At 39.2% G+C, this 26,103-nt stretch overlaps 4 protein-coding genes and 1 pseudogene across 13 annotated transcripts; 3 read left to right on the top strand and 2 right to left on the bottom strand.

Annotated features, from left to right (window-relative positions):
* The first annotated feature begins 1,281 nt into the window (after nucleotides 1-1,281).
* On the top strand, nucleotides 1,282-7,408 carry LOC104731542 (protein FAR1-RELATED SEQUENCE 1). Of its 6 annotated transcripts, none has more exons than XM_010450967.3 (8): nucleotides 1,282-1,686; nucleotides 3,654-3,887; nucleotides 4,337-6,396; nucleotides 6,494-6,601; nucleotides 6,674-6,742; nucleotides 6,821-6,856; nucleotides 6,957-7,007; nucleotides 7,111-7,408. In XM_010450967.3, the coding sequence occupies exons 3-8, from the start codon at nucleotides 4,417-4,419 to the stop codon at nucleotides 7,192-7,194; spliced, it is 2,328 nt and encodes a 775-aa protein (XP_010449269.2). In that variant the 5' UTR covers nucleotides 1,282-1,686; nucleotides 3,654-3,887; nucleotides 4,337-4,416; the 3' UTR covers nucleotides 7,195-7,408. The 6 variants fall into 6 exon arrangements, with proteins under 6 accessions (XP_010449269.2, XP_010449270.2, XP_087334500.1 ...); XM_087478373.1 differs by having other exon boundaries at nucleotides 1,343-1,686; nucleotides 7,121-7,408; XM_087478376.1 differs by having other exon boundaries at nucleotides 1,370-1,686; nucleotides 3,654-3,874.
* Nucleotides 1,792-3,679, bottom strand: LOC104731541 (GCN5-related N-acetyltransferase 3, chloroplastic). Of its 4 annotated transcripts, XM_087478377.1 has the most exons (5): nucleotides 3,579-3,679; nucleotides 2,710-3,268; nucleotides 2,562-2,620; nucleotides 2,387-2,443; nucleotides 1,792-2,160 (listed from the first exon to the last, which is right to left on the bottom strand). In XM_087478377.1, the coding sequence occupies exons 2-5, from the start codon at nucleotides 3,226-3,228 to the stop codon at nucleotides 2,079-2,081; spliced, it is 717 nt and encodes a 238-aa protein (XP_087334503.1). In that variant the 5' UTR covers nucleotides 3,229-3,268; nucleotides 3,579-3,679; the 3' UTR covers nucleotides 1,792-2,078. The 4 variants fall into 4 exon arrangements, 2 of the variants coding, with proteins under 2 accessions (XP_087334503.1, XP_019089300.1); XR_015574499.1 differs by lacking the exon at nucleotides 3,579-3,679 and having other exon boundaries at nucleotides 2,336-2,443; nucleotides 2,562-2,630; nucleotides 2,710-3,228; XR_002034495.2 differs by lacking the exon at nucleotides 3,579-3,679 and having other exon boundaries at nucleotides 2,562-2,630; nucleotides 2,710-3,228.
* Nucleotides 7,409-7,497: 89 nt separating the features above from the next.
* Nucleotides 7,498-9,260, top strand: LOC104731540 (uncharacterized). 2 transcript variants are annotated; one of them, XM_087478380.1, is made up of 5 exons: nucleotides 7,498-7,777; nucleotides 7,863-7,937; nucleotides 8,028-8,153; nucleotides 8,247-8,458; nucleotides 9,023-9,260. In XM_087478380.1, the coding sequence occupies exons 1-5, from the start codon at nucleotides 7,619-7,621 to the stop codon at nucleotides 9,039-9,041; spliced, it is 591 nt and encodes a 196-aa protein (XP_087334506.1). In that variant the 5' UTR covers nucleotides 7,498-7,618; the 3' UTR covers nucleotides 9,042-9,260. The 2 variants fall into 2 exon arrangements, with proteins under 2 accessions (XP_087334506.1, XP_087334505.1); XM_087478379.1 differs by having other exon boundaries at nucleotides 7,863-8,153.
* Nucleotides 9,261-21,678: 12,418 nt separating this feature from the next.
* On the top strand, nucleotides 21,679-22,615 carry LOC104731539 (uncharacterized). The gene has a single exon (XM_010450962.3). The coding sequence runs from the start codon at nucleotides 21,685-21,687 to the stop codon at nucleotides 22,393-22,395; it is 711 nt and encodes a 236-aa protein (XP_010449264.1). The 5' UTR covers nucleotides 21,679-21,684; the 3' UTR covers nucleotides 22,396-22,615.
* Nucleotides 22,616-24,879: 2,264 nt separating this feature from the next.
* On the bottom strand, nucleotides 24,880-25,972 carry LOC104731538 (uncharacterized; annotated as a pseudogene).
* Nucleotides 25,973-26,103: the final 131 nt, after the last annotated feature.

Genomic DNA, 26,103 nt, shown 5'->3' with positions numbered 1-26,103 from the left:
CATTCATCAGTTTCTTAAGACCAATATTTCTATAAATTTCCTCAAAGGGGGAACAAAGAGGAACATAAGTTACAAGTGAAAATGGAAATCAACTTGTTATTGTTATCTAAACCCTGACATGAAAATATTGCCCAAGAATATGTGTTCTTCGGAAAAAGGGTCTCCTGCTATTTGTAGGTTTAATTATCAAAGGTACAATTACTTTAATCACACAGAAATATTCTTGAAATTCATATATTTTGCTGTCACAAAAAAAGATACCATCTTCTATAGTGTTTGTTTCAACTATAGAAACAATTATATGTTGTTAAGTATGGAAAAAGTTCACCTACAAAGTCGCCAGATTTGGAGTCCCTTCTTTTTTTTCTACTAATTACGCTAATTATTTGTTTTTGAAAATAATCTTAATGATTTTTTTGTGTCAAGCTAATCTAGTGGAAAAATTAAGGGGAATTGCATTCTCTAACCCAAAAAAAATCCTACTATATTAATTGGGAAGTACAAATATAAAATTAACATTAAAATGTGTAAACAAATATATTCAATTGCCATTAAAAATTTTTAATTAAGATTAAATAATTAATTAAATAAATATTTCTAATTAAAAAACGAAAATAGGGAAAACATCAAATAAAATAAATTGTAGAAAAGTAAAAAAATCTGTTAGAATTAAAACTAATTTGTACTTTAAAAAACTAACAAATAATTTTTTTTTACATGTTAGTTATATCTTTTTACTTACTTCACAACTATAGCAAATATTTCACAAATGTTTAAATAATTTTATTTATTGCAAATATTTTATTGACAGGTTTTCAATAAACATTTTTAAAATACAAAAATTATAATATAAGCAACAAATTTTTACTCACAAACTATTATAAATAACATAATAACAAAATAAATTATTACAAAGTATTATCAAAAAAAAGTTCAGCCCGCCTTTTCGGCGGAAATGTACCTAATTATAATTAACTGAATAACTATATTAACCATGAAAAGATGTATTAGTGCATATTTTAGATAATAATTACAACATTAACCCTCTATTATTATCCTCTACCATCACCTCTTGCCACCATCTCTGGCTACCACCGCCGGCCACCACTTCCGACCACACCTCCGGCCACCTTCCGGCCATCACCACCGGCCACACCTCCGGCCACACCTCCGGCCACCTTCCGGCTATCTGATAAGATGCAGGGACTGAATTGTAAAAGAGATAGTCACACGTGTGAGGAGGGCTGAATCTTTTGGGATCATGTGCAACAAAGTTCACACGTGAGAGATGAGGCAAGTTGCTTAGGAGGCTAAGAAGAACCTAGAAGGTGATTAAGCTATATAAATAAAGAGGGGAAGCATCAGAAGGGGGGATGATGAATGTGTGAGGGGTTAGCCGACATGAGGCTGCTTGGGAAGAGAGGAACCCGAGGGATGTGAGCGAGGGTTGCCGATCTTATCTTTCACTTTGTTCTTCATTTCTATCTTGTAATCTGAGAGTTATTGAACCTTGTGAGTTTGTATTTACATGTTAATGGAGATTTAATGGAGTTTCCCTAAGGTTAAGCTTTTATTCATTGAGTTTACTAGTTAGAAGCTTAACACTATCACCGCCGGCCACCTTCCGGCCACCACCTCTGGCCAGCCTCCACCACCACTTCCACCAAAGTATCAACACTTCAATTGGTAATTTTCATTACCCCTTGTGTCATTCACTTAATATTTTGAATTAGTATGCTATATCCTTAAATATATTTTCAATTTTGGCTACCTACCTAATTCACCCAAAAATTAATGCGTAAAATAATTGTCTTCAATTGAAGTTGAAGATATACACTTCCATCTACCAAAACAGACGAAAGTTACCTATTCTTCATTGCAACTTAACTACTTAAGGTGAACAAGAGAGAGAGAGTAACCACTAGATATCAAATCCAAATGCAAGAAAGACAATGAATCTTTGACCTTTTCCTTAGATCATCATCAGAGAGTTTCAAACAAGGTTTTAGAGATCATTCAACTTGCTTTGACCTGCAGTTTCTGAAAATCCAATGGCCTTCTCGCTTCTCGCTTGAGGTTTACATCTCCAAGCTCTTCGTGAACATCATCGTCGTGGAGCCCATCCTGTCATCTCCAAACCCACAGGCTTTGAAGAATGGCCTGACAAACATGTTAATTTTTATCAGTAGATATATACATAAAGGATTCTGCATCCACCTAATCTCATACTAATACCAATTCCACCCATATTCAAGTTATCATCAGCAAGATACCATTACCATATCCTTCGATCCTAAACATAGCGTGAAAGAATACAATAAAAAAACAAACTCACAAGTTGCTAAGGATGAGGATTAGTTGTCTCAGAGGTAATGATGGTAGGTACCTTTCATCCTCGAAGCAGAGAGCTGCTATGTCGTAGATGTCTCTGCTTGTGAGATGCCTATTGAAAACAGTTTTTTGATGAATGAGGTAATTTGCTAGTTCAGGAACTAACCTTTAAGAAAAAGTCAAGGGGAGTTTTGAGTAAAGCAAAATCATAGTGGAAAATACCATCACACCTGACAATTCTGTTAACTATCAGTCTACCAATTCCCATCCGTTGAAGTGAAGGTAAAACCTGGAAAACACTGAAACCAAATTACACATCTTAGCACCAAAGAGAAGGTATTACAGCTCGAGTAGGCCATCTACAGATTAAAAAAATACCATTAGATCATGGATAGAAGCAGTCAAGCCATGATCAGAATAAGCACGACCGAATCCAACAAGCTGTCCAGTAGAAGGAGTGAGAGGTATCGCATTCTGCAACAAGTCTCCCAGGGAACTCTCATCCTTATTCTGTCTCCTAAACTCTGAAGGATACAAAGAAGAAGACAAACTTCCTTCCTCAGAGTACAAAACCGCATCATGAAGATCCGCGTGACGAGGTTTGCAAAACACAGAGACAACAACATCACTACGGGAGATAGCTGTACGCAGCTTTTTCATGTCAACAATCTTCTCGACGTTGCTGCTGCCATTCTCGGACAAACGGTTGCAAGAGTGGTTACAAAGTGAATACAGATTCCTCAATTCCTCTATATTTATGTCTTTCTTCAACGTAGAGAGATAAACAGGTATGGATCGAGGCAATGCCGATGCAGCATCATCAGAGTTTCTTCTTCTTGCCCACCTCAGTTCCATAGATACAAGAGGAGAACTACCAACACAACCCGCTAAACCCATTTCTTTTAAGCAATCTTGATCACACACAGTAATGCACCATCTAATCAATCAAAACAGGACATGAAAAATCAAAATTCTCACAAGTACCAAACCTTACTTAACCTATCAAAGAGTTAATTCTTGAAGAAACTAGAGACTAAATAAAATCCACATTCCACTCACGTATTATTAGCTTAGGAATTACACAAAGTTTCAATTTTTATGGTTTCCAATGAGAGAACGATAGCAAGAAACGAGCTCAATCAACATTACAAGACTCAAACTTTACTGTGAAATCTAACTACCAGAAGCTTAAATCTCTAAGATTTATCAGATATATTCACAAAAATCAATTTAAAAAAATTCAAAACCTAGGGAACAGTTCTGTCAATCCAAGCAAATCAGCAAATTTTTTCTTCCAATTTCGTATTTTTCCATCTGCGTAGGTGAAGTCGTGAGGAAGAAGAACCTTAAGAACAAGATAACCAGAAATGAAAATGTGTGGCTTAAGATTTTTCCCGGTTATTGAAAAAAGAATCCGGTTAGGCTAAATTAACCGGAGGAAGAGGTAAGAGAACCGCGAGTATAGAAAAGCGAGTACGACGCCGACGACTCCGACTCTTCTGCCCTAAAGATCAAAAGTTCCGCGGAGATGAAAATAGAATCTGTACTCGCCTCCGGTCATCACTCTCCCCTGTCTTCTTCTTCTTCATCATCATCATTTAATCATATCTATCTTTATTATTTCTCTCCCTAATTATATCATCATCTTTGCACTTTAATGAACTTGTTTCTTGTTTACTCTGGCTTTAGATCTTCATTTTGAGTTGCTTAAATTACTGTTTCAGGGTTTTGTTAAGTAGAACATGAGTTTCATTCTATGGTGTCTTATACTCTGTTATAACTATTTGGGTCCGATGATTCGAGCTGAATTTTAAGATAATGGGTTTTGTATGGTTGACTTTTCTTTGTTACGATGATTCATTTCCATTTCTGAAAGATGTTTTTTCTTAACATTTTGAGGTTTTTGTCTGATACTAAGTTTCAATTGCTCCATTGTAGATAGTAAAGTTTATGTTTTTCTCATTAAAGTTTGCAACTTGGAAGCTGACCATGATTGTTTCAACAGGTATGATTTGATCAAAATAGCTTTTGGCTTTGAGGGGTGAAGCCGTGAAGGGGTTGAGCTAATTGAGGATTGGTTTTGAAATGCTATCGGGAGAGTGTAGTAATGTGCAGTTTGATGTTCAAAGGACTAACTTAGAGATCAATGAAGGGAGAGAATTTGAATCTAAAGAGGAAGCGTTTGAGTTCTACAAAGAATATGCTAACTCTGTTGGGTTTACTACCATTATAAAAGCTAGTCGTCGTTCAAGAATGACCGGGAAGTTTATCGATGCCAAGTTTGTTTGTACGCGATATGGGAGCAAGAAGACTGATGTAGATAATGGTTTAGGTATTGATGGGTTTAACATTCCTCAAGCAAGAAAACGAGGTAGAATCAACCGTTCATCGTCCAAAACTGATTGTAAAGCGTGTTTGCATGTTAAGAGAAGGCAAGATGGGAGGTGGGTTATTCGTAGTTTGGTAACAGAACATAACCATGAAGTCTTCACTGGTCAAGCCAAGTCCTTGAGAGAGTTGGGTGGGCGTAAAAAGCTTGAGAAACAAAACGGTGCTATTGTGAAAGAGGTGAAAGTCAGAAAGATTTTAGCTTTAGAGGATGGTGATGTGGAAAGACTTTTAAACTTCTTTACAGATATGCAAGTTGAGAACCCTTTCTTCTTTTATTCCATTGATCTCAGTGAGGAGCAGAGTCTAAGAAACATTTTTTGGGTTGATGCAAAAGGGAGATTGGATTACACTTGTTTCTGTGATGTTGTATCCATCGACACTACATTCATCAAGAACGAGTATAAGTTGCCTCTTATGGCTTTTACTGGCGTGAACCACCATGGACAGTTCCTGTTGCTTGGTTGTGGATTATTATTAACAGACGAGTCTAAATCTGGATTTGTTTGGGCCTTCCGGGCATGGTTAAAAGCGATGCATGGATGCCAACCTAGAGTTATACTTACCAAACACGACCAAACGCTCAAAGAAGCTGTTTCAGAGGTGTTTCCATCTTCTAGACATTGTTTTTATATGTGGGATACTCTTGGTCAGATGCCAGAAAAGATTGGTCATGTTATGAGACAAGAGAAAAGCTTTATGGATGAGATAAATGATGCTATTTACGGTTCTTGGAAGAACGATGAATTTGAAAAAAATTGGTGGGAGGTAGTTGATAGGTTTCATATGAGAGACAACGCCTGGCTTCAGTCCTTGTATGAAGATAGGGAACATTGGGTTCCTGTGTATATGAAAGATGTATCTCTAGCGGGAATGTGTACAGCTCAAAGATCGGATAGCGTGAACTCTGTTTTTGATAAATACATTCAAAGGAAAACTACATTGAAATCATTTCTTGATCATTACAAGACGATGATACAAGAGAGGTACGAAGAGGAAGAGAAAGCGGAGATTGAAACATTGTATAAACAACCCGGACTTAAGTCTCCTTCACCATTTGGGAAGCAAATGGCTGAGGTATACACACGTGAGATGTTCAAGAAGTTTCAGGTGGAGGTGTTGGGAGGAGTTGCATGTCATCCGAAGAAAGAAAGCGAAGAAGATGAGGTTACCAAAAGGACTTTCAGGGTTCAAGATTATGAACAGAACCGTGCTTTCGTTGTGGGGTGGGACTCTGAATCATCTAAAGTTGTCTGTTCTTGTCGATTGTTTGAGTTCAAAGGTTTTCTTTGTAGACATGCGATGATTGTTCTGCAGATGTCTGGAGAACTTAGTATTCCTTCTCAGTATGTGTTGAAGCGTTGGACAAAGGATGCTAAAAGCAGAATAAACATGGAACTTGATCAGATAGATGTAGAATCAACCAAGGCTCAACGGTACATGGATCTTTGTCTCCGTTCTTTGAAATTGAGTGAGGAAGCATCTTTATCTGAAGAGAGCTACAACGCCGTGATTAATGTGCTGAATGAAGCTTTAAGAAAGTGTGAGAACAAGAGTAACTTGATCCAAAATGTGGAAGAGTCAGAATCGGTTATAGCTCAAGATCTTCCAATACATGAAGAACAGAACAACACATATGAGATGAACAAAAACGATAATGTAGCTGACACAGGACAGGTTTGGTTTCCTTCTCAGATGGTTTCATGGACTATTAGTCTCCTGATCTTTCCCTTCAGGTCAGTATTTAGTCTAACCTGGCTTTCTCTTTGTCAAGGAACATTCATTGCAAGAAGTCTGGAAAGTAACTGCTTTGCAAGAACAAAGAAACAGATACTCAATTCTCGATGACTACCTCAGTGCTCAACATATGTCACATGAAATGGTATACTAGAATAGTCTTTTACAATGTAAAAAGGTTCAATTTCCAAACTTAGTTTCTCTGTGTGATCCACAGGGACAAATCAACCCGATGGCCTCAAATCACAATGGATATTGTACTGTCCATCCAAACATACACTCGCTCGTAAGTGTGTTACCAAGTTTTGGAAATAGAGTTCTCCGAGATATATTGCTGATTCTTAATGTTAATCTCCCATTGCAGGGGCAATCCATAACTCACCAAAGGCTTTATGGAACTGTAAGTTGTTCTCTGAATCAAGTCAACATGACCCTTGTTTTGATCTCATATATGAATTTGAGCAGGTTTGATTATAGTTTATATTTAAAAATTATGGCAGGAACAATTAATTTTCAGACCAGAAGCGATTTATGAAAGACTCCAAGACATGGTAAAAGACTTGAACTACAACTTTTAAAGCTAACTCAAAATTTCAGGTGTTTCTCTATTTACAAAGGAATCAAAAGAGTTTGTGTTTTATTCATGAATGTTAGGGACAATCAGACGTTAGACATCATCCACAGCAACATTGCAATGCTTCAAAACATCAACAATCCAACAGGAATTTCACTCACTGATGATCAGTCAGTCACTAGCTCTTCCGTTTTCAAGCCATTTAATTTTTTAATTTTACTTTCGATGATAGAAATGAATATATGTATGTATATACAGTATAGACAAATGTTGCAGACTTGCAGCTTAGTCTCCTGTAGATTAGGTTTATTATATTTATCTCACCTCATTTTGCTTCCCAAGTTACCAAAATAAAATTGATGATATTTTTTTACCCAAGAATGTTGTTTTTATCGTTAGAGTTACAATATATTATTTTCCTTATTTTTGTGAAACCCTAGAAAATAAATATAAGCATCGTCGGCTAATTATTTTGATCTCCCCCATCTCTAATAGATTCAATATTCATCATCACTGACGCAACAACAATCACATTTTCTTTTCCTTTTTTTTTTGGAATTTATAGCTTCTCTCTCTAAAAAATATATCATGAGTAAACCGAGATGGTTTCAAGTATTAACAGAGGAAAACTTAGATGGATACTGCGAAAATCATGGCAATTTCCGAAAAAACATCTTCCGGTTCGAGTCATGCGACGTTGTGTGCCTCGACGGCATAGATCCGTACCATATTCAACCTCATGTTCAAGTATGTTCTTCGTGTCTATAAACCCTAATCACATTGTATGTTCGTTCGTAATTATAAAATCTTCATCTTGAATTACTTAATGCAGGTGGTGACCTTTTTTGATGTTAACGGTCTTTACACTGAAGAAATCTCTAATATCTTTGATTGTTCCCAAATTCAAGTAACAGAACATATACAATTACCTCCATCTATTAATTTTTCTACAATTCTAAGGACTTTTCTTGAACACCTAATTTGTTTTTTTAATAAGAATAATGGTTTCGTTGGAGAGAAAGGGCTGATAGCGTTGAGGCCATGGCGGGGATGTGTACGATCTAAAGAAGGTTGTACTAAACATGTCCGTGGCACTTCCAAGTTCTGCTCTTTCACATGCAAGGTCCTCTGTTTGTTCATATATCTTTCTCAAAGGTCACGAAAAAAAAACAAGAGTGAATGAATTTTTTATCTAAAGACTGGTGTTATTTAGCAGGTGGAACATGTTTTGGAGCATGAAGGTGATTTGTCTAGCATCACTAGAAATTGTTCGGTGGATGATTCAAGATCAAAAATATCCGAACATGTTGGTGATCTATCGATCCATCCATGTGGTGATCCAGAGAAAATCTTTCCACTCAAGAAGAGGTCTCGAAGACGAATAGAGTTTTATGACAGTGACGAATTCGAAGAAACCTTTGCATACAGGTATAAAAAAGGATTTTTCTCTCTTTCTTGTGTTACTAGTTTTAGAGATATGTCTTGGTTCTATACATTGTTCACAACATTTTCTTTTTTGGATAATATATCTTAGCTTGAGATCAGGAGATTGTTTACTAGTCTTTGGCTTGAAATAATACATGTTGAGAACCCTCGGCATCCACAACTGATAATAACTGTAGCCATGGTTGCTATCTAAGCAGGAAACAAATTTCAAGCCTAACAAGTGCGCTCACTCGCTCAATGCAATGTCTGAGACATGCCAAGTGAAATGAGACACTATAGGTTTGAATTTTAATTAGTTTGTTTTGTTAGGGGGACTATAGGCTTTTTTTGTAAATATGTGCTTGTGGCAATATAATGAAATAACTAGTAAACTAAGCAACAAAGTAATAGAGAATAAGAAATGAACACATAACATAATAAGCTTAATGATGGCAAATGCGATTTAGGATAGGTCTTGAGAGCTACGTTGATGGATGCTTGATGATGCGTGCGTGTTTTCTACTTAAATTGATCATTTTAATGACTTTTTTATTTACATCTCTTTAGACCTCGAAGGAGAGCCTGATCGAGACCAGTCTTAGGATCTGGTGATGACTAGGATGCGCAAAGATGAAGTTAAAATGCTGGTTATAGAAGAATGTTTTGGGATCCTTTTCGGTTTTAATACTTTCTTTGGCTCTTTTGTTTGAGCGGTAGCCTACGGATGATGTAATTTCGTTTCAGTTGTAGACAACTGAAAAATTGTTGCTTAGATTTAAAAAATTTAGAATTTTCTTTTACATGATTGAGTATTTCGCATGACAATTCCTTAACATGATTGACATTAACGATCATTCCCGGCATTTGAATTTGTGCATGGTTGTTTGTACCGGGGATTGCACAACACTAAGTAAATAAAGATTTTTAGGGAAAGAGTGAAGCTGGTTCTTTTATTAACGATAAAATCGTGAGGTCGTCACTAACAAGAATCAAGATTGAGCTCGTCAGTTCACAGGAGAACTAACAAGCCAATAATGACGAACTCAGAAGCTAGAAGGAATTATACAGAAGACAATAACGGTTTTCACGCAAAGTATTGCTCTCTGTCTCTTGTCCTCGGGTGAGGATGGTGATCCTAATAAGTGATGCTTCCTTTTATAGGCGACTGTTGACCGAGGGTTTTCTAGGGTTTCCATCATGAATTCCCGAGAGTGCCCCTTTACGAATTATTAATGACTTGCATCCAATTTCGTCGGGCCGAAATCTTAATTAGCTTGTTTTGTTGGGCCGAGTGGCATATTGGGCGTAGCCCATGTCCAACAATAGTCCCCCCCTTAGTCCGGAGAGCGTCAGTTTTTCTGCGATCAGCGGACGTGCTTGAATTCTGTTAATATGCCTGCTCGGCACAGATCGTCTCGGGTTGCTTGTGAGATTGCTGATGATCGGTGATCGGCGAGACTCCACAGTTGGAGATCGGCACGGCGCTGATGATGTGGAATCGGACAGGGGTCGCCGTGATAACTTGACTTTGAGCGGGTTCGATCGATCTTGCTGGGCGTCATCGAGGATCGCCGCACGAGAGAGTGATCTAGGTGAGATCGACAGATTTAATGATTCCAGGGGGATCGAAGATCGGCCGATTGAGATAGGTTTTGAGAGAAACCGAGATGAGTTGAGCGGCGGTAATGAGTTGAGCAGTAGTAATGAGCTCGGCGGTGAGCTCGGCGAGATGAGCGGAGGTAATGAGCTCGGCGGTGAGCTTGGAGAGATGAGCGAAGGTAATGAGCTCGGCGGTGAGCTCGGCGGTGAGCTCGGCAAGATGAGCGGAGGTAATGAGCTCGGCGGTGAGCTCGGCGAGAGTGAGATTTAGGTCTCGGCGAGATGAGTGAAGGTAATGAGCTCGGCGGTGAGCTCGGCGAGAGTGATATTTAGGTCAGCGAGATTGAGAATGAGGTCGCCACCAAGATTGAGGTCGGCGAGCGAGAAAGTGAGATTGAGGTCGCCACCGAGAGTGAGATTGAGGTCGGCGAGATTGAGATTGAGATCGGCGAGATTGAGATTGAGGTCAGCGAGTGAGTTTTGAGGTTGCCACCGAGAGTGAGTTTGAGATCGCCACCGAGAGTAAGATTGAGGTCGGCGAGATTGAGATTGAGGTCGGCGAGTAAGTTTGAGGTTGCCACCAAGAGTGAGTTTGAGGTTGGCGAATGAGATCGGCGGATGAGATCGGCATATGAGATCGTCGGATGAGATCGGCGAATTGAGTTCGGATCTCACGCGATCGAGAATGATTCTGAGGTTGGTTCTACGTGCAAGGAAGGAGATCGGCAAGAAAATGTTGATCTTGCGAGTGAGGAGAGATCAGCGAACGAAGATCGGCAATTGTGCGCTAGATAGAAATTGTCAGATCGACGAGATGAGATTGGTGTTCATGTTGTGGGCTTGCGTCCCACGTCTTCTCATGGGAGCGACAAGGAGAGATTTGATCGTCAACTTGAGGATGGCACTTAAGAGAGCGCGGGAGAAGGATGTGAGATCAGCGCCAAGCTGGAGAGTGGAGATCGACATCAAACTTGAGAATGCAGGTCGGCACCAGGTAGAAGAGTGAATGTCGCCATCGAAATTTGAGGTCTCCACCGAGAATGAGTGGAGGTCTCCACCGAGAATAAGAGAGTAGGTCTCCACTGAAGACAAGAGTAGAGTCGCCACCATGAATGGAAATGTAAAATGAGATGGAAGGAAAGCGCAAGAGCGACGAACGTGAGTGCGACGAGCGTGAGGGTGGCGAGTGCAAGAGCATGAGTGAGCAGCGAGCGTCGAGCGTGAGGGCGCTGAGCATCGAGTGTTAAGAGCGCAGAGCGTGAGAGCGTCGAGCGTGAGAGCGTCGAGCGTGAGAGCGTCGAGCGTGAGGGCGTCTAACGTGAGAGCGGCGAGCATGAAGGCAGCAAGCTTGAGTGCGGCAAGCGTGAGGTAGGCGAGCGCGAGGGCGTTGAGCGCAAGGTCTTCAAACTTTAGGGCGTTTAAGGCGAGAGCATTCGTTGAGCGCGAGAGTATTGAGCATGAGAGAGTCGTCGAGCGTGAGCGTTGAGAGAAGGCATTGAACGCAAGGGTGTTGATTGCAAGGGCGTCAAACGCGAGGGCGTTGAGCGAGAGAGCGTCATCGAGCATGAGAGCGTCGTCGAGCGTGAGCGTTGAGCGAAGGTGTTGAACGCAAGGGAGTTGAGTGCGAGAGCATCGAACGCGAGGGCGTTGAGCGAGAGAGACTCTTCGAGCGTGAGAGCGTCAGCAAGCATGAAGGCATCAAACGTGAGGGCGTTGAACGAGAGCGCGTCGTCGAGTGTTAGAGCGTCGTCGAGCATGATAGCGTCGTCGAGCATGAGGGCGTCAAACGCGAGTGCGTTGAGCGAGAGCGTTGAGCGCGATGACGTTGCCGTGAGGGAGCGAGCTTATGTTTCATATGCAACTCGGTTTTATGATCTACCAAAGTAAAGTGGTAGGCGAGACAGACTCGCCGTACCTTTAGGTGCGGCTTTTCTGTCCGGCTTATCCTGTGGGTGTTTGGGGTTGGCAAGAACTTGCAAGCCGGAGCTTGGCTTATTAGTTCAGACGCCCTTAAGCTAGTGTGAGACTTGCTCGGCTTTTTGCTTGGTTTCGAGATGTATTCTACGGGGCGAGACGTCTCTCGGCTTACCCTGTTACGTGTTTCGAATACCAAATTTTAGGTTGGTAGTTGAGATGAGCTCGTCGTACCTTTTAGGTGCGGCCCTGGTGTCCGGCTTACCCTGTGGGTGCCACGAGGTCGGCAAGAGTGTGCAAGTAAGAACTTGGCTTATTCAAACTTGACCGCCTGCTAGCTGAATGCGAGACTGGGCTCGGCTTTTTTTTGTGCGGATTATTTCACCGCTGCATCCATGTGGAACGCGTTTTAAATCGTACACCTGGCCAGGGTGACGATGTAGAAGCTGGACACTCGTTAAGACGGACTCGTTCGAGAGAGCTTATTTGACTAAGTGTACTCTTGCGAGTGTAACTTTTTTGTTGTTGCAAATATCTTATTTTGAATAATAGATGAGCTCGGTATGTAGAGCGTTCTTTTTTTTTTTTTTTTTTTTTTTTTTTTTAGCTAATGATATTATGATGTTTAACTCACCGTTGATCTTTGATGCTGAGCTGCGAGTTGGTCGTCGATTTCGAGGTGAACCCGACTCCTACGTGGGTTGTTTGTCGTTGGATTGATGATCGGCTTGCAGGTAGCAGAGACAAGTTTCGAAATTTAGCGCCAGTGACGAGTTCGATAGTAGAGACGAGCTTGGTAGGTCGATAACATAGATAAGTTTGAAAGGTCAATTGTTTGCCAGGTCGCCAAGTATGAATGTTAGGAAGATCAGAGCTACTGAAGTCGTTTCTCGCGATATTGGAGATATCACAGGGTAGCATAGTGGTTTGGGCGAGGTCGCCGTTGAGAAGGATCAAGAAATGATGGGTTTGCACGCAACTGGTAGTGTCGCCGCTATTGAAAGAGACTTGTTGAGAGGTCGGCAAGCTGGGTTTAGTTGCCGCGAGCTTGGCTAGACTTCCCGCGAAGTCGTCCATGCTGGTGTTAGACGAGCTGGAGGGCGGCGTGACCGAGACTTCGCAGATTTTGGTCCTGTTAATCTACGTGAAGGCGGCGAGGGGGAGGGAGGCGCTAACAAGGGTGTCGCCATCACATGTAGTCGGATCGGAGGCGATGCACATATGGTCGGTAAATCATTTGTTGAGGTCGGCGAATCGCCTATTCTCGATCGATACATGTCCGGTACATGGTTGTGTGGCGATGACAAAAATGCAGATCAGCTGGTGATTGAGGTCGACACCTCTAGGGTTGGAGGGCGGTGCGAGTTGGAGTCTCGCGCGATCATGATTGAGATCGGTCCTTTCAGCAAGGAGGGGGGATTGACTGGTGAAGGTCAGCGTTTGTGCGTCAGAGTTGGCAAAATCGGAACTATGGGTGAGGGGGTCGGCCAATGGAGGTTGGCGGGACGTTGTACGGTGCCCTAGATGTCGTCCTTGTGTGGGCGGCATATCTCCAATCTATGTCTGCACTTGTTTAACCATTTGGGTGAACTCCGAGGTCAGCTCATAATTGGAGGTGGCGAGGTTGGCTATATATTGGAGGTATATTGGGCGATATGAACGAGAGAGGTCAGAGGTTCGACCCCTCTCTTTATTCCTTTTACTTTTGTGTTTGTGCTTCTCTCTTTTTTTTTGTTTAGTCTCCAAAGAACAAAATCTAGCCGTCGCTCCTTGCTTCTTTGCCGATAGACGGTCGGTAGGAGATTCCGTTGACTGTCAATCGAGATGACCTGATGGTGGTCAGCGGTCGTCCTGGTTCAGGCCGCGTGCGCATAGACTTTGAGGTCGGCATCATAAGAAACAAATTCGAGGTCGGCATAGGGCGACGAGGGCGGAGAGAACTCTACAGCGGGGGTCAGTGCGGCCTGCACGCGGATCTTCCTTGGAACGAGATCGAGAGATTGAGGTTGGCGAGGATGGCCAATGAGATGGAAGAGATTGAGGTTTCCTTCCATCTCATTTTCCACCCTCACGCTCGTCGCACTCATTTTCCACTTCACGCTCGTCGCCATCATGAGGTCGGCGCCAATTTCGGCTCAGGCGGTGACCACTCTCGAGGTTGGTCTCGAGGTTCGATGGGTGGAGATGGCTCATAGGAGCGAGAGTAGAGATCGGTATAATGAGTGTGATTCTCGCTTTGTTGAGAGCGAGATAAAGGTCGGCTTTGGGACCAGGAGGTGAGATAGGCAAAGGGATGGTGAGGTCGAGAGTGAAAGCATGAACGCTGGTTTTGGTCATCGCGAGATCGGCACCTCTTGTGAGATTGGTATCTCTTGCGAGGCCGCCCGTGGTGATGCTTTGATTTCTCGGAGGTTGCCTCTTCGTATGAGATCGGAATTTCTCATCTTGATGAGCGGCGTGATGGTTTGAGTTGGAGTGGATTCGATCGAGAGCGATTCAGATCAGGTCAGTAGATCTGATGCTTTTCGTATTGGACCTAGTCTCGGAGGTTGTAGAGCGGCCAGATCTGCTGAGATTGGCATTGTGACCGAGAGGAGAGATCCGGGTGAGAACGGTGGTTTTAGAGTTTAACCGTGAGATCGTTAGTGGCAACGCGTGGCAATTTGGAGGTCGGCACCTTGGTCCCGAGGTCGTCCCTCGTGAGGTTAGCATTGGAGGTTAGGAGAATGACGACGATTTCGATAAGGAAGCACTGGTTTTGAGCGGGTTCGCGCTGCGTTGGCAAGCTCAGCAGTTATCAAAGTTCTCAGCTGGCTGGAAGTCGGCGAGATTGAGAGAGATCAGCGGAGGGATGCCCACGAGGTCGGCGCTGGCTGCCTTGAGGTCGGCGCTGACTGCCTCGAGGTCAGCACTTCCCACGAGATCGACGCTGATTCTGGTGGAGATGTTAATCTCATGATGGGAGGTCGGCACGATCGCGAGTCTCCAGGCCGCATTGCTGATTCTTATGAGATCGGTACGTTTGAGGAGAATTGTCGGATGTCTCCTGCTATGAGCGGGACGGAGCTCGGCGGCTCCCTGCTGAGAGCGCCCGGATCTGATGGGAATAACCTCAAAGTGCGGCGTGACGATCTTGAGAAAGGACCTCGTCATATGCGCAATGCCGGACTCGAGGTAGGAGGTCGCGAGGTTGGTTCAAGCGGAATAGAGGAGCTTGCTGATCGCCAATTTGAGATCGATTTTTCGGATATGGGTGGAGTGTGCTCTCAACTCTGGGATCAGCATTGTAGCGAGGTTGAACGATATGACCGGATTCAGATTCGAGTGTGGTTCAGCGAATGAGGATGCGGGTCGGCGAGCTGGAATTGATGCGAACAGGAATTTGCGTGATGGGACTGAGATCGGCGAAGACGCAATCGAGGTCGGCGGGCAGCTCGGCCGAGAGTTTGCCGATTCTGATGATAGCGATGTCGACCTCATGATGGGAGGACGCAGCAAGGCACGACATGGGAGAGCAGCCGAGATCGGCGTTGGATGGCGGCGTGATCTCTTTGTTTCTGAGGGCGGCGCCATTGAGGAGGATAACATCAAGGTCGGCGAAGAGATGACCGAAGGCGTGTTTATTATGGAATTGAGAGAGACCGCAAATGAGAGAGGTCGACAAGACGGAGATGAGGTTGGTGGTCGGCCATGTAGTGCTCCGGGGGTCGGCTCGTTTTCTACCAGGTGGAGTGACCGAGAATCTGCCGATCTGGATCCGGCTAGCTTTGAGACCGATCGAGGGGATGTGGAGCTGAGCGTTGATGTCGAGTTTGGTTGTCGCGAACTTGGCGACACCTCTCATGAGGTCGGAACTTCTCACGGTGATGCTTTCGACGGTATCAATAGATATTTGGGAAGAGTGGAGATTTTGGTTTCACCATCGAGGGTTTGACCGACGATCGTGATTTTGACGACATTCTTGAGGTTGGTGAAAAGTGGTGGTAAGCTTTTTATGTTGTAGTGAGTGTGTCAAGTCGCTCGGTTGTTCGCCTGTCCTGGCTAACGAGTATGTCCATGATAGTCTCGTTATGGATCGTCGAGGTTGTTTCTGTGTCCAGCAAGCAAGGGAGCTGGGAGGGCGGCACCATCAGTGAAAACTAGAGCCACGGTTTGGAGATGTTGGGCATGTGTGGCAACAAGAGGTTCTGATGGCGTATCGGGCGCTGGTGTAGAGGTTGTGCTCGGCAGGGAGCCTTCGGTTGTGCTCGGCAGGGAGCTCGGCAGGGGGACAATTCGTGTTCTCGTTCGCCCCCATCGCTGCTCTGTTGCTTCGTTGAGGTCTTCGCTGGGGTTCTTCATGAGTCTTGAAACTTCGAGGAAGTGAGGACCGTCGGTCTTGATTCGTCAAAAGAAGCGCTCTACTCTCGCCCACGGTGGGCGCCAATTGTTTGTACCGGGGATTGCACAACACTAAGTAAATAAAGATTTTTGGGGAAAGAGTGAAGCTGGTTCTTTTATTAACGATAAAATCGTGAGGTCGTCACTAACAAGAATCAAGATTGAGCTCGTCAGTTCACAGGAGAACTAACAAGCCAATAATGACGAGCTCAGAAGCTAGAAGGAATTATACAGAAGACAATAACGGTTTTCACGCAAAGTATTGCTCTCTGTCTCTTGTCCTCGGGTGAGGATGGTGATCCTAATAAGTGATGCTTCCTTTTATAGGCGACTGTTGACCGAGGGTTTTCTAGGGTTTCCATCGTGAATTCCCGAGAGTGCCCCTTTACGAATTATTAATGACTTGCATCCAATTTCGTCGGGCCGAAATCTTAATTAGTTTGTTTTGTTGGGCCGAGTGGTATATTGGGCGTAGCCCATGTCCAACAATGGTTTACTCTAAATGTTATTAAACGTTATTAATTTTAAATGTTAAAAAAGAAAAAAGAATTCATAGATTCAATAAAGAAGTATCTTAAATAATCGTACGTATATAAGGTAATCGTAATATTTTAACTGTCCAAGAACAAATATGAAAAGTTGTAGAAAAATTTAATTAAACAAGTTTGAGTATATATATGTATTTTTAATAGGTTTCTCTATAGTCAACTAACAAGTTTGAATTCAAATGAAGGATCTTAGAGGTGTAACACCGGAAACCACAAGTATAAGTCACATGTAAACGACTTGATCATAGTTCGTTGAACATTGGCAAGAACTGAGATTTGAGCTTTCTGGTGTAATACGTATTACAAATTAGCTAAAATTCAAATTATAACCTAGTCAATCATTCTAAATTGTTTACATCTATATTTAAAATGTTCTGGTTTTCTCAGAATTGAAGTAAATGAAAAATGAATTACTGGTCGTTCAAGATAAAAATATGAACATTTGATATGTCATATGTGTAAGTTGTTTTCTGAATCAGTCTGACATAGAGATGTCAAACGGGCCGGCCCGCGTCCATCTGGGCCGTCCGCGGCGGGTAGTTTCAATTTTTTGGACCGCGACGGGCTGGCTCACTAAGCCTGCGGACATAAAAGATATGTCCAAGCCCGCCCCGCTAAGCCCAGCGGGTTAACGGGCCAGCCCGCGGACCTAAATAATATATTATCAAAATAAAATAAAATTAATAAATTATAATTTAAAAAATAATTTTAAATAAAATTAATGTTTATATTGATTATTTATAGATGTTTTAATTTTTTATATTAAATTTATTTGTATTGTCACATAATTTTAAAATACATATGTTTAAAATAATATAAAAATAGTTATATATCTATATTAAACATTTTTATTTAATAACTGAAGACCGCGGGCCGACCCGCCAACCCTCGAACATAACCCGCTATAACCCGCAATCCGCTTGGGCTAGGCCCGTAAGGCCCACTTTTTAATGGATTTAATATTTAGTGTCTATGCCCGCCCCGCAAAGGTACTATTTGGGCTAGGCCCGCAGACTCTGACATATCAAATGTTCATACGTATTCAAATGTTCAAACGTTTATTGTTTTCATATATATCAAATGACATATCAAATGTTCATATTTTTATGTCATAACATTCGTATCATAGTTCATATATATTAGCTCTATTATATTGATAACTTTTGTTTCATTTGCTATATTTATATTTATATATATATATATATTATATTTTATAATTTTTACTTAAAAATGAAATATTAATATTATTCAAATCAGTTCAGTACGTAGTTTAATTCAGTTCAAGAAACATATATATGATCCTTTCAAACGCTCTCTGTCTCTCGCTTCCCTCTCATATTCTTCCTCCTTCAAGAATCCCAAGATCGGAAAACTTCTTCGTGTAGATCATTATTCGAAGTAATCTTCTTCATCAGTTGCATAGTTCATCGGAGCAAGCTTCTTCCTACTTCATCGGATCGTTAGTCAGCTTCGACTGTGAATGGCAGAAGCACATATAACATAAGATTGATAATAGCTTTCGAATTATCTCTTCTATCCCCATGCTATTGATCAATTCGCTCGTTCTTGAACAATCCCACAATTTAGCATGCGGAGATCACAAGAGCAAAGCGTCTTCTTCGTTTACTCTCATTCGTCTTCTTCATTCACCTCCCTCACAAGAAGAAGAACAGAGGCGGATAGGACTTTGTGATTTTGCTTTTAGTGGAGGTGTTAATCAGTTCAATTGGACTTACCTCCAAAGAAAGAGCAGCAGAGTTAAGCAGTGTAGTTTGCGCGGAGTAACTGCCTCTTAACTATTCAGTTTACATTTTTTATTTTGGTCTAAAAAAATCATTTGGATCTTATGCGGGGGTCAGTCAGTTAGCCTTTTTAGACTAAGTACTTGTTTCTATGAATATTCAGTATTAACTTAACTCTAATAGGGTAATGTGAAAAGTGAAAACTAATGCATTTGTGTCGTTATGTACGTAGAATGTACCTTAACACTCATTCGTTTTTTTTTTTGTTTTTTTCTTAAAAGAATTTTACTTACATAGGATAACACACAATAATAACTTGAGCAGCAAAATTAGGGGAGGCAATGAATTCAATTCAGATATTCTTTTTGTTTTCCAGTGGTAATTTTTGGATACCGTTTTAACACAAAATGGATTGGTCAGGTAACAACACTGTGATTGTGGCTTATCACTAGGCTATTTGACACGCATCGAATTTTGTATAATGGTTAATGAGTGTTAAAAACAAAATAAGATCCATCTCTAATTTTTTTTTTTTAAAAATACTCATATATATCTAGTAAACCAATGAATTTAAAAAGATGCGGTACAAGTCACATGTCAACGACTTGATCATAGTTCCTTGAACATTGGCGAGAACTGAGATTTGAGATTTCTGGTCAACATGCCTTACAAATTAGCTAAAATTCAAATTACAGCCTAGTCAATCATTCTTAATTGTTTACATCTATATATAAAATGTTCTAGTTTTTCAGAATCGAATTACAAAAAATGAATTACTGGTCGTTCAAGATAAAACTATGAACACTTACATAATTTTCGTAAAGCAAACCTATTTTACCAATAATCATAAATCCTTATGCATCATCATCTATTCTCCAAATGCAAATTTTTCACATATGCAACTATCCTAAATACATCTCTAAAAAAGTTGGCTGAAAATATTTAAAAATGCAAATAGTTGATTTTTTTTTTTTAATTCAACTAGTATAAAAAGTAATAAAGAAGATTTTAACATGAGAAACGAGATTACTAACGTGTACAGTGTTCTTCCCAAACTAAAATCGTTGCACATATTCAAGCAAATCAATAGCCCAAGCGGGTACATAAATTTGTTTAATAATAAGAAAATTTTAATTACCATAGACTTGGTAAAATGTGAGTCTAAATAGCGTGTCATTATATATTAATTTGATATCATAATCATGAGAAAATTAGTTCGTTTATAAAATAGTACTGTATATAGATAATAAGATGCATTGACTAGTAAACGAACCGAAGAGACAGGAAATCATCAAAGTCAAGTCTTCCTAGCTAGTAGCTATAGGATCATGCTTGATGTTATCACCATTTGTCGAGCTTCCTATAAAATTGTTTTCTTTTATCACTCTCTATCTCCATCCACCTAAAATATTAATATTTTTCGTAGTTTCTAGCTCGAACATTGGTGAGAACTGAGTATTGTGGTTTATGGTCAATACGTTTGACCAACTCACTATTGACTCTTCAAGACATCTTCTATTGGATGTATTTGTAGTTTTTGTCATTGACATTTTTTGTTTTGTAATATATACTGTGAAGCTAGTCCGATCCGCACCATAGATTTCGCTATCTATACCAAATAGTCATGAAATCATATGAGTATTCATGATTTTTGCTACCTGCAAAGAAATAAAAGGATATCCTTATGTAATAGAAGTTATGATAAGTGTTGTAGTTTTTTTTCCTAGGTGTTAAAGTAATTCAAATCAAAATTATTTGAATATTCTATGTAGAATTGCTGATTTGGGTATTATACTGTATTGTACATAATATACAGTTTATAAATGTTTGTGTTTTTTTTTTTTGGGAACGAGAGGAAGCTTCATCAAATAAACCCACCGCCTAATTGACGGACAAGTGACAGCTCATTAACGGTAACTAAATCTACTTTAGGGTTCTATAAAAATGACAAAACATATACTTATGCGTGATTTTTCTTATAATAAAGTAGCATAATTGACGGGAGAAGTACTGTATCACGTTGGAATGATATACACAACAATAAAATCGTTATTTTATAATTGAGTTTATATTATATAATCTTAAATTTGTAACGACGTAAGCAGCTTCTCTCGTCATTGCTGATCACACCATATCAACAACAATCGTTAGAAACTACTTTTCTAAACTGAGAGTTTGCTGCAGTATGTATTTTCTTGAGTCTGAAGCAAAGATTAATGCAGTCTCTCGTGTTTGAAAAAAAAAAAGAAAAAAACACCAAAAAATGGTTCCATTCTAAACTTTCTACATTATCATTTAAAAAGCTCGCTCTTTGAAAAGAAGTATGAATTACTGGTCTACCAAGAAAAATAAGATATTACATAGTTGTGACTAAATTAGAAATTAAAGAATTTTTAATAAAAAATTATTACATAGAGATAGTTTTCTTTTTCAGCAAGTACATAATGACGATAAAATTTTCAAAGTTACCATATAGACATAGACTTGGTAAAATGTTAAATGTCATTCATCATACAAACTGTATCATATAATCATGAGAATACATTATTAGGTTATAAAACAATAAGTATATAAAAGATGCATTGACCAGTAAACGATCAAGAGAACCGAAGAGACAAGGAAATCATCAAAGTCAAGTCTTCCAAGCTATAAAATCATGCTTGATCACCATTTGTCGCTTTCTGTTAAATTATTTTCATTATGACATTATCACTCCCTCTCTATCCACCTAAAATACTAGTCATATTTTTTGTACATATATGAATAAAGTATTGAAATTAACCTTACATACAACTTAACGCTCTTATGAATAGCTATTTTCTATACCAAAAGTTAGTTAAATTAAGAAAACATTATGCTAATACTTATATTCAAATACTACTTTATACAAATACTTCTTCAACACTCAAAATGATTTACACACTGCCCAATTAATTCGATTAATATACAAAACATATTAAAATCTTGATGGTACAAGTCAACGTCAACGACCATCAAGAGTTACGTCTCCTCCCCGCATATAAAGTAAACCTTAATCCTATCTCCTATGCAATGTATACACGATACACAAAAGAAAACCAAAAAAAAATATTTGACGATAAAAGAAACAAGTTCGATGAACAACAACTCTAGAGAAGACCATTGGTTACAACACTATGAACAACACCAAATTCAAGAGATGTCTCCGTGCTTCAACGCCACTCACAATATGGCGTCATCATCGGGATCTTTCCTTGGAGACAGTGCAGCGGCACAAGAAGCTGCGGGAAGGAGATCTAGGGCTTCAAGGAGAGCCATACCAACGACCCTACTAAATGCAAACCCTAGCAATTTCCGAGCCTTGGTTCAGAAATTTACCGGACGTTCTGCGGGAGGTGAATCCAACCGCAGAAACGGTCCAGTGACTCTGGATTTCCGATCTCCAACTACAATTTCTAGAGAAACTATCTTTCCGGTCGCCCACGATCGGAGTAATTTCGATCATGATCACGTGCTTAACCAACACGTAAGTAACGAGCAGCATCACGTGACTTGGTCAGGTACAGAATCAGCGATGTCGTACCAGTTAGGAGAGGAAACTAATTCGGCGGTTCATGGAAGCGGGTACGATGATCAAGATCAAGATCATGATCTTCTGAGGGAATATTCCGGGAATAGTAGTTATGATGATAGTTTGGATCACATAGATTATTATCATGATTTTCACCGTGAGACGGCAACGTTGGAGGAGTTCATGATGAGAGATCTTGATTTATAATATAGCTTGCTTTTTTTAGTCATTAGTTATTATGAATATGATGATAATCATGATGTTATACTTAATTAGGGGAAGAATATGTGTTTTTGGAAATATTGCTTTACAATTCCAGTGAGCATTTTCTAATAATATTTGTTGAATAAATAATTTATGTTCCAACAGATTATGTAAATTTTGTATGAATCACTTGACTCAATTAAATGGTTGAAAACTTAAAATATTATTTTGGTATGATGATTGACCTAAAGATTTAAAGGTTTCTAGGCCTGGGTCGGCGTTTAATTACCATACTACACAGTGCGTTGTGTGACGTTTCTGCGTAGTGTAGATCTATATCTGTTTTCAGATAAATCAGTGATTATTTCCAATTCGTAACAAACAAAAAAAATATTGTTTCAATAAAGTAGATCAGTAATAGATATTTCTTATAATCGTAAAATAATTTAACAGATCAACTTAATTTTATATATGTAAAACAGTTTTTGGACTTTTGTCACCAATATGTCAGTAAATCTCTCTTTTAATACCTTTATCCACCTTTTGAATCTTCCCAATGTACATAACATAAGTACAAAGAAATTAAAATATGTTTTCGTATGTGCTTACGTTCCCACGTATGTAAAATAACGTTTCAAAGACTTTGACGTGTCTCAGTAAAATGTATCATAATTAAAACGATCATCAAATGAAACTTCCTGGTTTATAGTAATGTTACCATACTGTGTATTCATTTAGGTTTAATTTAGTAATATGGATATGTGTGAACCCTATAAAATATAAATATAAATATCAAAATTAAACATGGTACAGTGTGACTAACAGAGTTGAATTAAGTGAAGCTGTAAGATGATGTCGGAGACTTAGTCATATACTACGCGTAAAATTATATATATTTTATACTGGTGAGGAGTTTACAAAACATTAAGAGTGTTTTATGCTGTAATTTCCTCAGTGAAGCCGACAAAGAGAATGAATAAAAGAAACGGCCAAAAGCATTGTCAATTGAACCATTTCTGCAGTCAAAACTTTACTCGTGTTTCATGGTCAAAGTTTATGACCAGTCCCTATAAATATATGTATACATCACAAAGTCAACTTTGCATCAAATATTGTTAAATTCTGTTCACATCTCACTCATATGCTTTGAATCCGTCGTTCATAACCTGATTTAAACTTTTTATTTGAGTTTTCATACGTGTAATGACCCATATATGGTACATTCGTTCATGTGTATTATAAATTCGACTTTATATTTTTTTAACTAAATAAACTGTTATCATATTTGTTACAGCAACCACTTAACGATTTTGGTAATCATCAAACAAGTAAGAAATTGTATATCATATCGTCGTCGGATCTCCCGTTAAGAAAATGAGAATAGTTAGACTTGGAAAAACCTCTAATTTTTCGATTCAATTCATTAATTATCAGGTTGACCTGATCAACACGTTGACGCGTAGATTTTTCTTTACATTTTAAGCTAATGTCCTACGGATTTTGAATATAAATATATCAAGTAAATCAATCCATTATATAATGAGAATATTATACATTTGTATTATGTAATGTGAAATAACCAAAAGCGCGTCGTCCAAAAATTTGTTCGAAAGGATAGAGTAAAGTAATTGATTAGTCTTGTAGATAAGTTTTAATGAACAAGGATCAAATTCCGTTATCTGCAAAAAATAGTGGTTAGCGTTTTTATACAAAAATATTTGATAAACGTTTTAAATAACAAAACTATTTAGTTTAAACATATATAATTTCAGTATACATATATCTACTCTAGTAGTTATTGAAGAAAAAAAACTCATGCAAACCGTGTGATAGCAATTGTTAAAATTAAGAAATGATAAAGCGACCCTTGAGCATTAAAGTAAGGACAATTAACTTCCAAGAGAAGCAAAACAACGACCAAGTCAATAAAAATCCTAGCTAAATTTTAATTGTATCATCACCTAATTATAACAAAACAAAAACGTTATTGTATTTTTATGAATTTTGATAAATGCGGCTATAGCGTGAAAGGTGAGACGTTTGTCGTCTTTACATGTCAATTTACGAAATGATGACCGAAACCAAATCAATCTACGTGTTCTTATGTGCATAGAGTTTAGCTGTTTAGCTTTTTGTTTTGTTTTTCACGATACGCGATACTAGTTCTAAGTTTATACGCACCCATCACTCTAACAAACAATTAATTTATGTTTAGCCAATGTCTCATTTGGCATGCCTTCATCATGCGTTGACTTGTTAGGTTGTACTTGTACACAGTTGTAGGATGTTTAATTTTGTGCTTAGCTAGCATAGCTTCGGTTATTGTAGTAAGGGATTCTCATATGTAGTTTTCTAGCCAAAGACTAAACAATCTCCTGATCTTAAGCTATATCTATATATCCACACACACACACACACACAAGAAAAAGAAAAAAGAAAAAAATCCTGTGGACAATGTGTAGAACTAATTAAGAGATATCTCTAAAACTAGTAGGATGCATATATGTCTTCGTCGCTGTCAAAAAACTCTCTTCTTGAATGGAAAGATTCTCTCTGGATCACCACAAGGATGGATTGATAGATCACCAACATGTTCTGATGTTTCTCTCGAATCATTCTCCGACCAAAGTCTAGCAATGCTGGACAAATCACCTTCATGCTCCAAAACATGTTCGATCTTGCATGTGAAAGAGCAGAACTTGGAATTAACCCCACCGACATGTTTGGTGCAACCTTCTGTAGATCTTACACAATCTCGCCATGGCCTCAACGCTATCATCTCCTTCCCTCCAACGTAACCATTATTCTGTAAAAAAAAAAAAAAAAGTCAATCATGTGATTAAATAAATTACCTATGGAGAAACTGATAGATGGGAATTTTTTTTGTTACTTGAATTTGGGAACAATCAAAGAGATCAGAGATTTGGTCCAATTCAATGGCGTTAAGATCAAACATGGTGAGCACCTGCATTAATTCAAAGATGCAAATAATTTTATGATAACTATGAAGATATATGGCGTATAGTCTATAGATTTAGACCTTGATTGGAACAACTGTTAGTGAAGCATTAGTATTATGCAGCATGAGCAGTATGCTGCATAAGCTGTATGCTATTATTTATTAACAATGATATGTGATTGGTACAACTGTTAGCATTTAGACATAAAATTACAAAATTAGCCATTTTAAATATACAAATATAGTAAACTCTAGGTAATTAAGGAGGGTAAAATTGTATTTTAATAACTTTAAAACCATTATGCCTGGGAAATGCTTCATTTAGGAGCATTGAGCTGTAGAGCATTTAAAAGCCTTTTATGCTCTCTTTATGCTTTCTAAACAAAACGTGATTGACTTTCTAAAATCTATATGCTCACTTATATACATTACCAATCAAGGCCTTAAATTAGAACATACTCGAACATGAGGTTGAATATGGTACGGATTTATGCCCTCGAGGCACACCACATCACAGGACTCGAACCTAAAGATGTTTTTTCGGAAACCACAACAATGCTTTTCGCAGTTTCCATCTAAGTTTCCCTCTGTTAATACTTGAAACCATCTCGGTTTACTCATGATACCTAAATCTATTAAGAGAATTAGCTATACTATGTGATTGTTGTTGCGTAATGATGAGGAATCTATTGGAAAAAAAATGAGCGACGATACCTATTTTTCTTAACTAGGGAAGATGGCTACTAACTTGT

Source organism: Camelina sativa, chromosome 12 (genome assembly GCF_030686135.1).
Source record: "Camelina sativa cultivar CO46 ecotype springtype chromosome 12, ASM3068613v1".
NCBI classification, from domain to species: domain Eukaryota; kingdom Viridiplantae; phylum Streptophyta; class Magnoliopsida; order Brassicales; family Brassicaceae; genus Camelina; species Camelina sativa.
Note: the sequence above shows the minus strand (reverse complement) of the source record. Positions and strands in the feature narration are given on the sequence as shown.

Bases quoted from the DNA above. Each gene is read 5' to 3' on its own strand.
- LOC104731542 (XM_087478374.1), top strand. From the start codon at position 4,417: ATGCTATCGGGAGAGTGTAGTAATGTGCAGTTTGATGTTCAAAGGACT. The intron at 6,397-6,493 runs GTTTGGTTTCCT...CTCTTTGTCAAG, and splicing joins ATGTAGCTGACACAGGACAG to GAACATTCATTGCAAGAAGT. The intron at 6,857-6,956 runs GTAAGTTGTTCT...AAATTATGGCAG, and splicing joins ACCAAAGGCTTTATGGAACT to GAACAATTAATTTTCAGACC.
- LOC104731539 (XM_010450962.3), top strand. From the start codon at position 21,685: ATGCAATGTATACACGATACACAAAAGAAAACCAAAAAAAAATATTTG.
- LOC104731540 (XM_087478379.1), top strand. From the start codon at position 7,619: ATGAGTAAACCGAGATGGTTTCAAGTATTAACAGAGGAAAACTTAGAT. The intron at 7,778-7,862 runs GTATGTTCTTCG...TACTTAATGCAG, and splicing joins ATATTCAACCTCATGTTCAA to GTGGTGACCTTTTTTGATGT. The intron at 8,154-8,246 runs GTCCTCTGTTTG...GTTATTTAGCAG, and splicing joins TCTGCTCTTTCACATGCAAG to GTGGAACATGTTTTGGAGCA.
- LOC104731541 (XM_019233755.2), bottom strand. From the start codon at position 3,228: ATGGGTTTAGCGGGTTGTGTTGGTAGTTCTCCTCTTGTATCTATGGAA. The intron at 2,621-2,709 runs GTATTTTTTTAA...AGTGTTTTCCAG, and splicing joins CTTCTATCCATGATCTAATG to GTTTTACCTTCACTTCAACG. The intron at 2,161-2,335 runs GTGAGTTTGTTT...CATGTTTGTCAG, and splicing joins ATCCTCATCCTTAGCAACTT to GCCATTCTTCAAAGCCTGTG.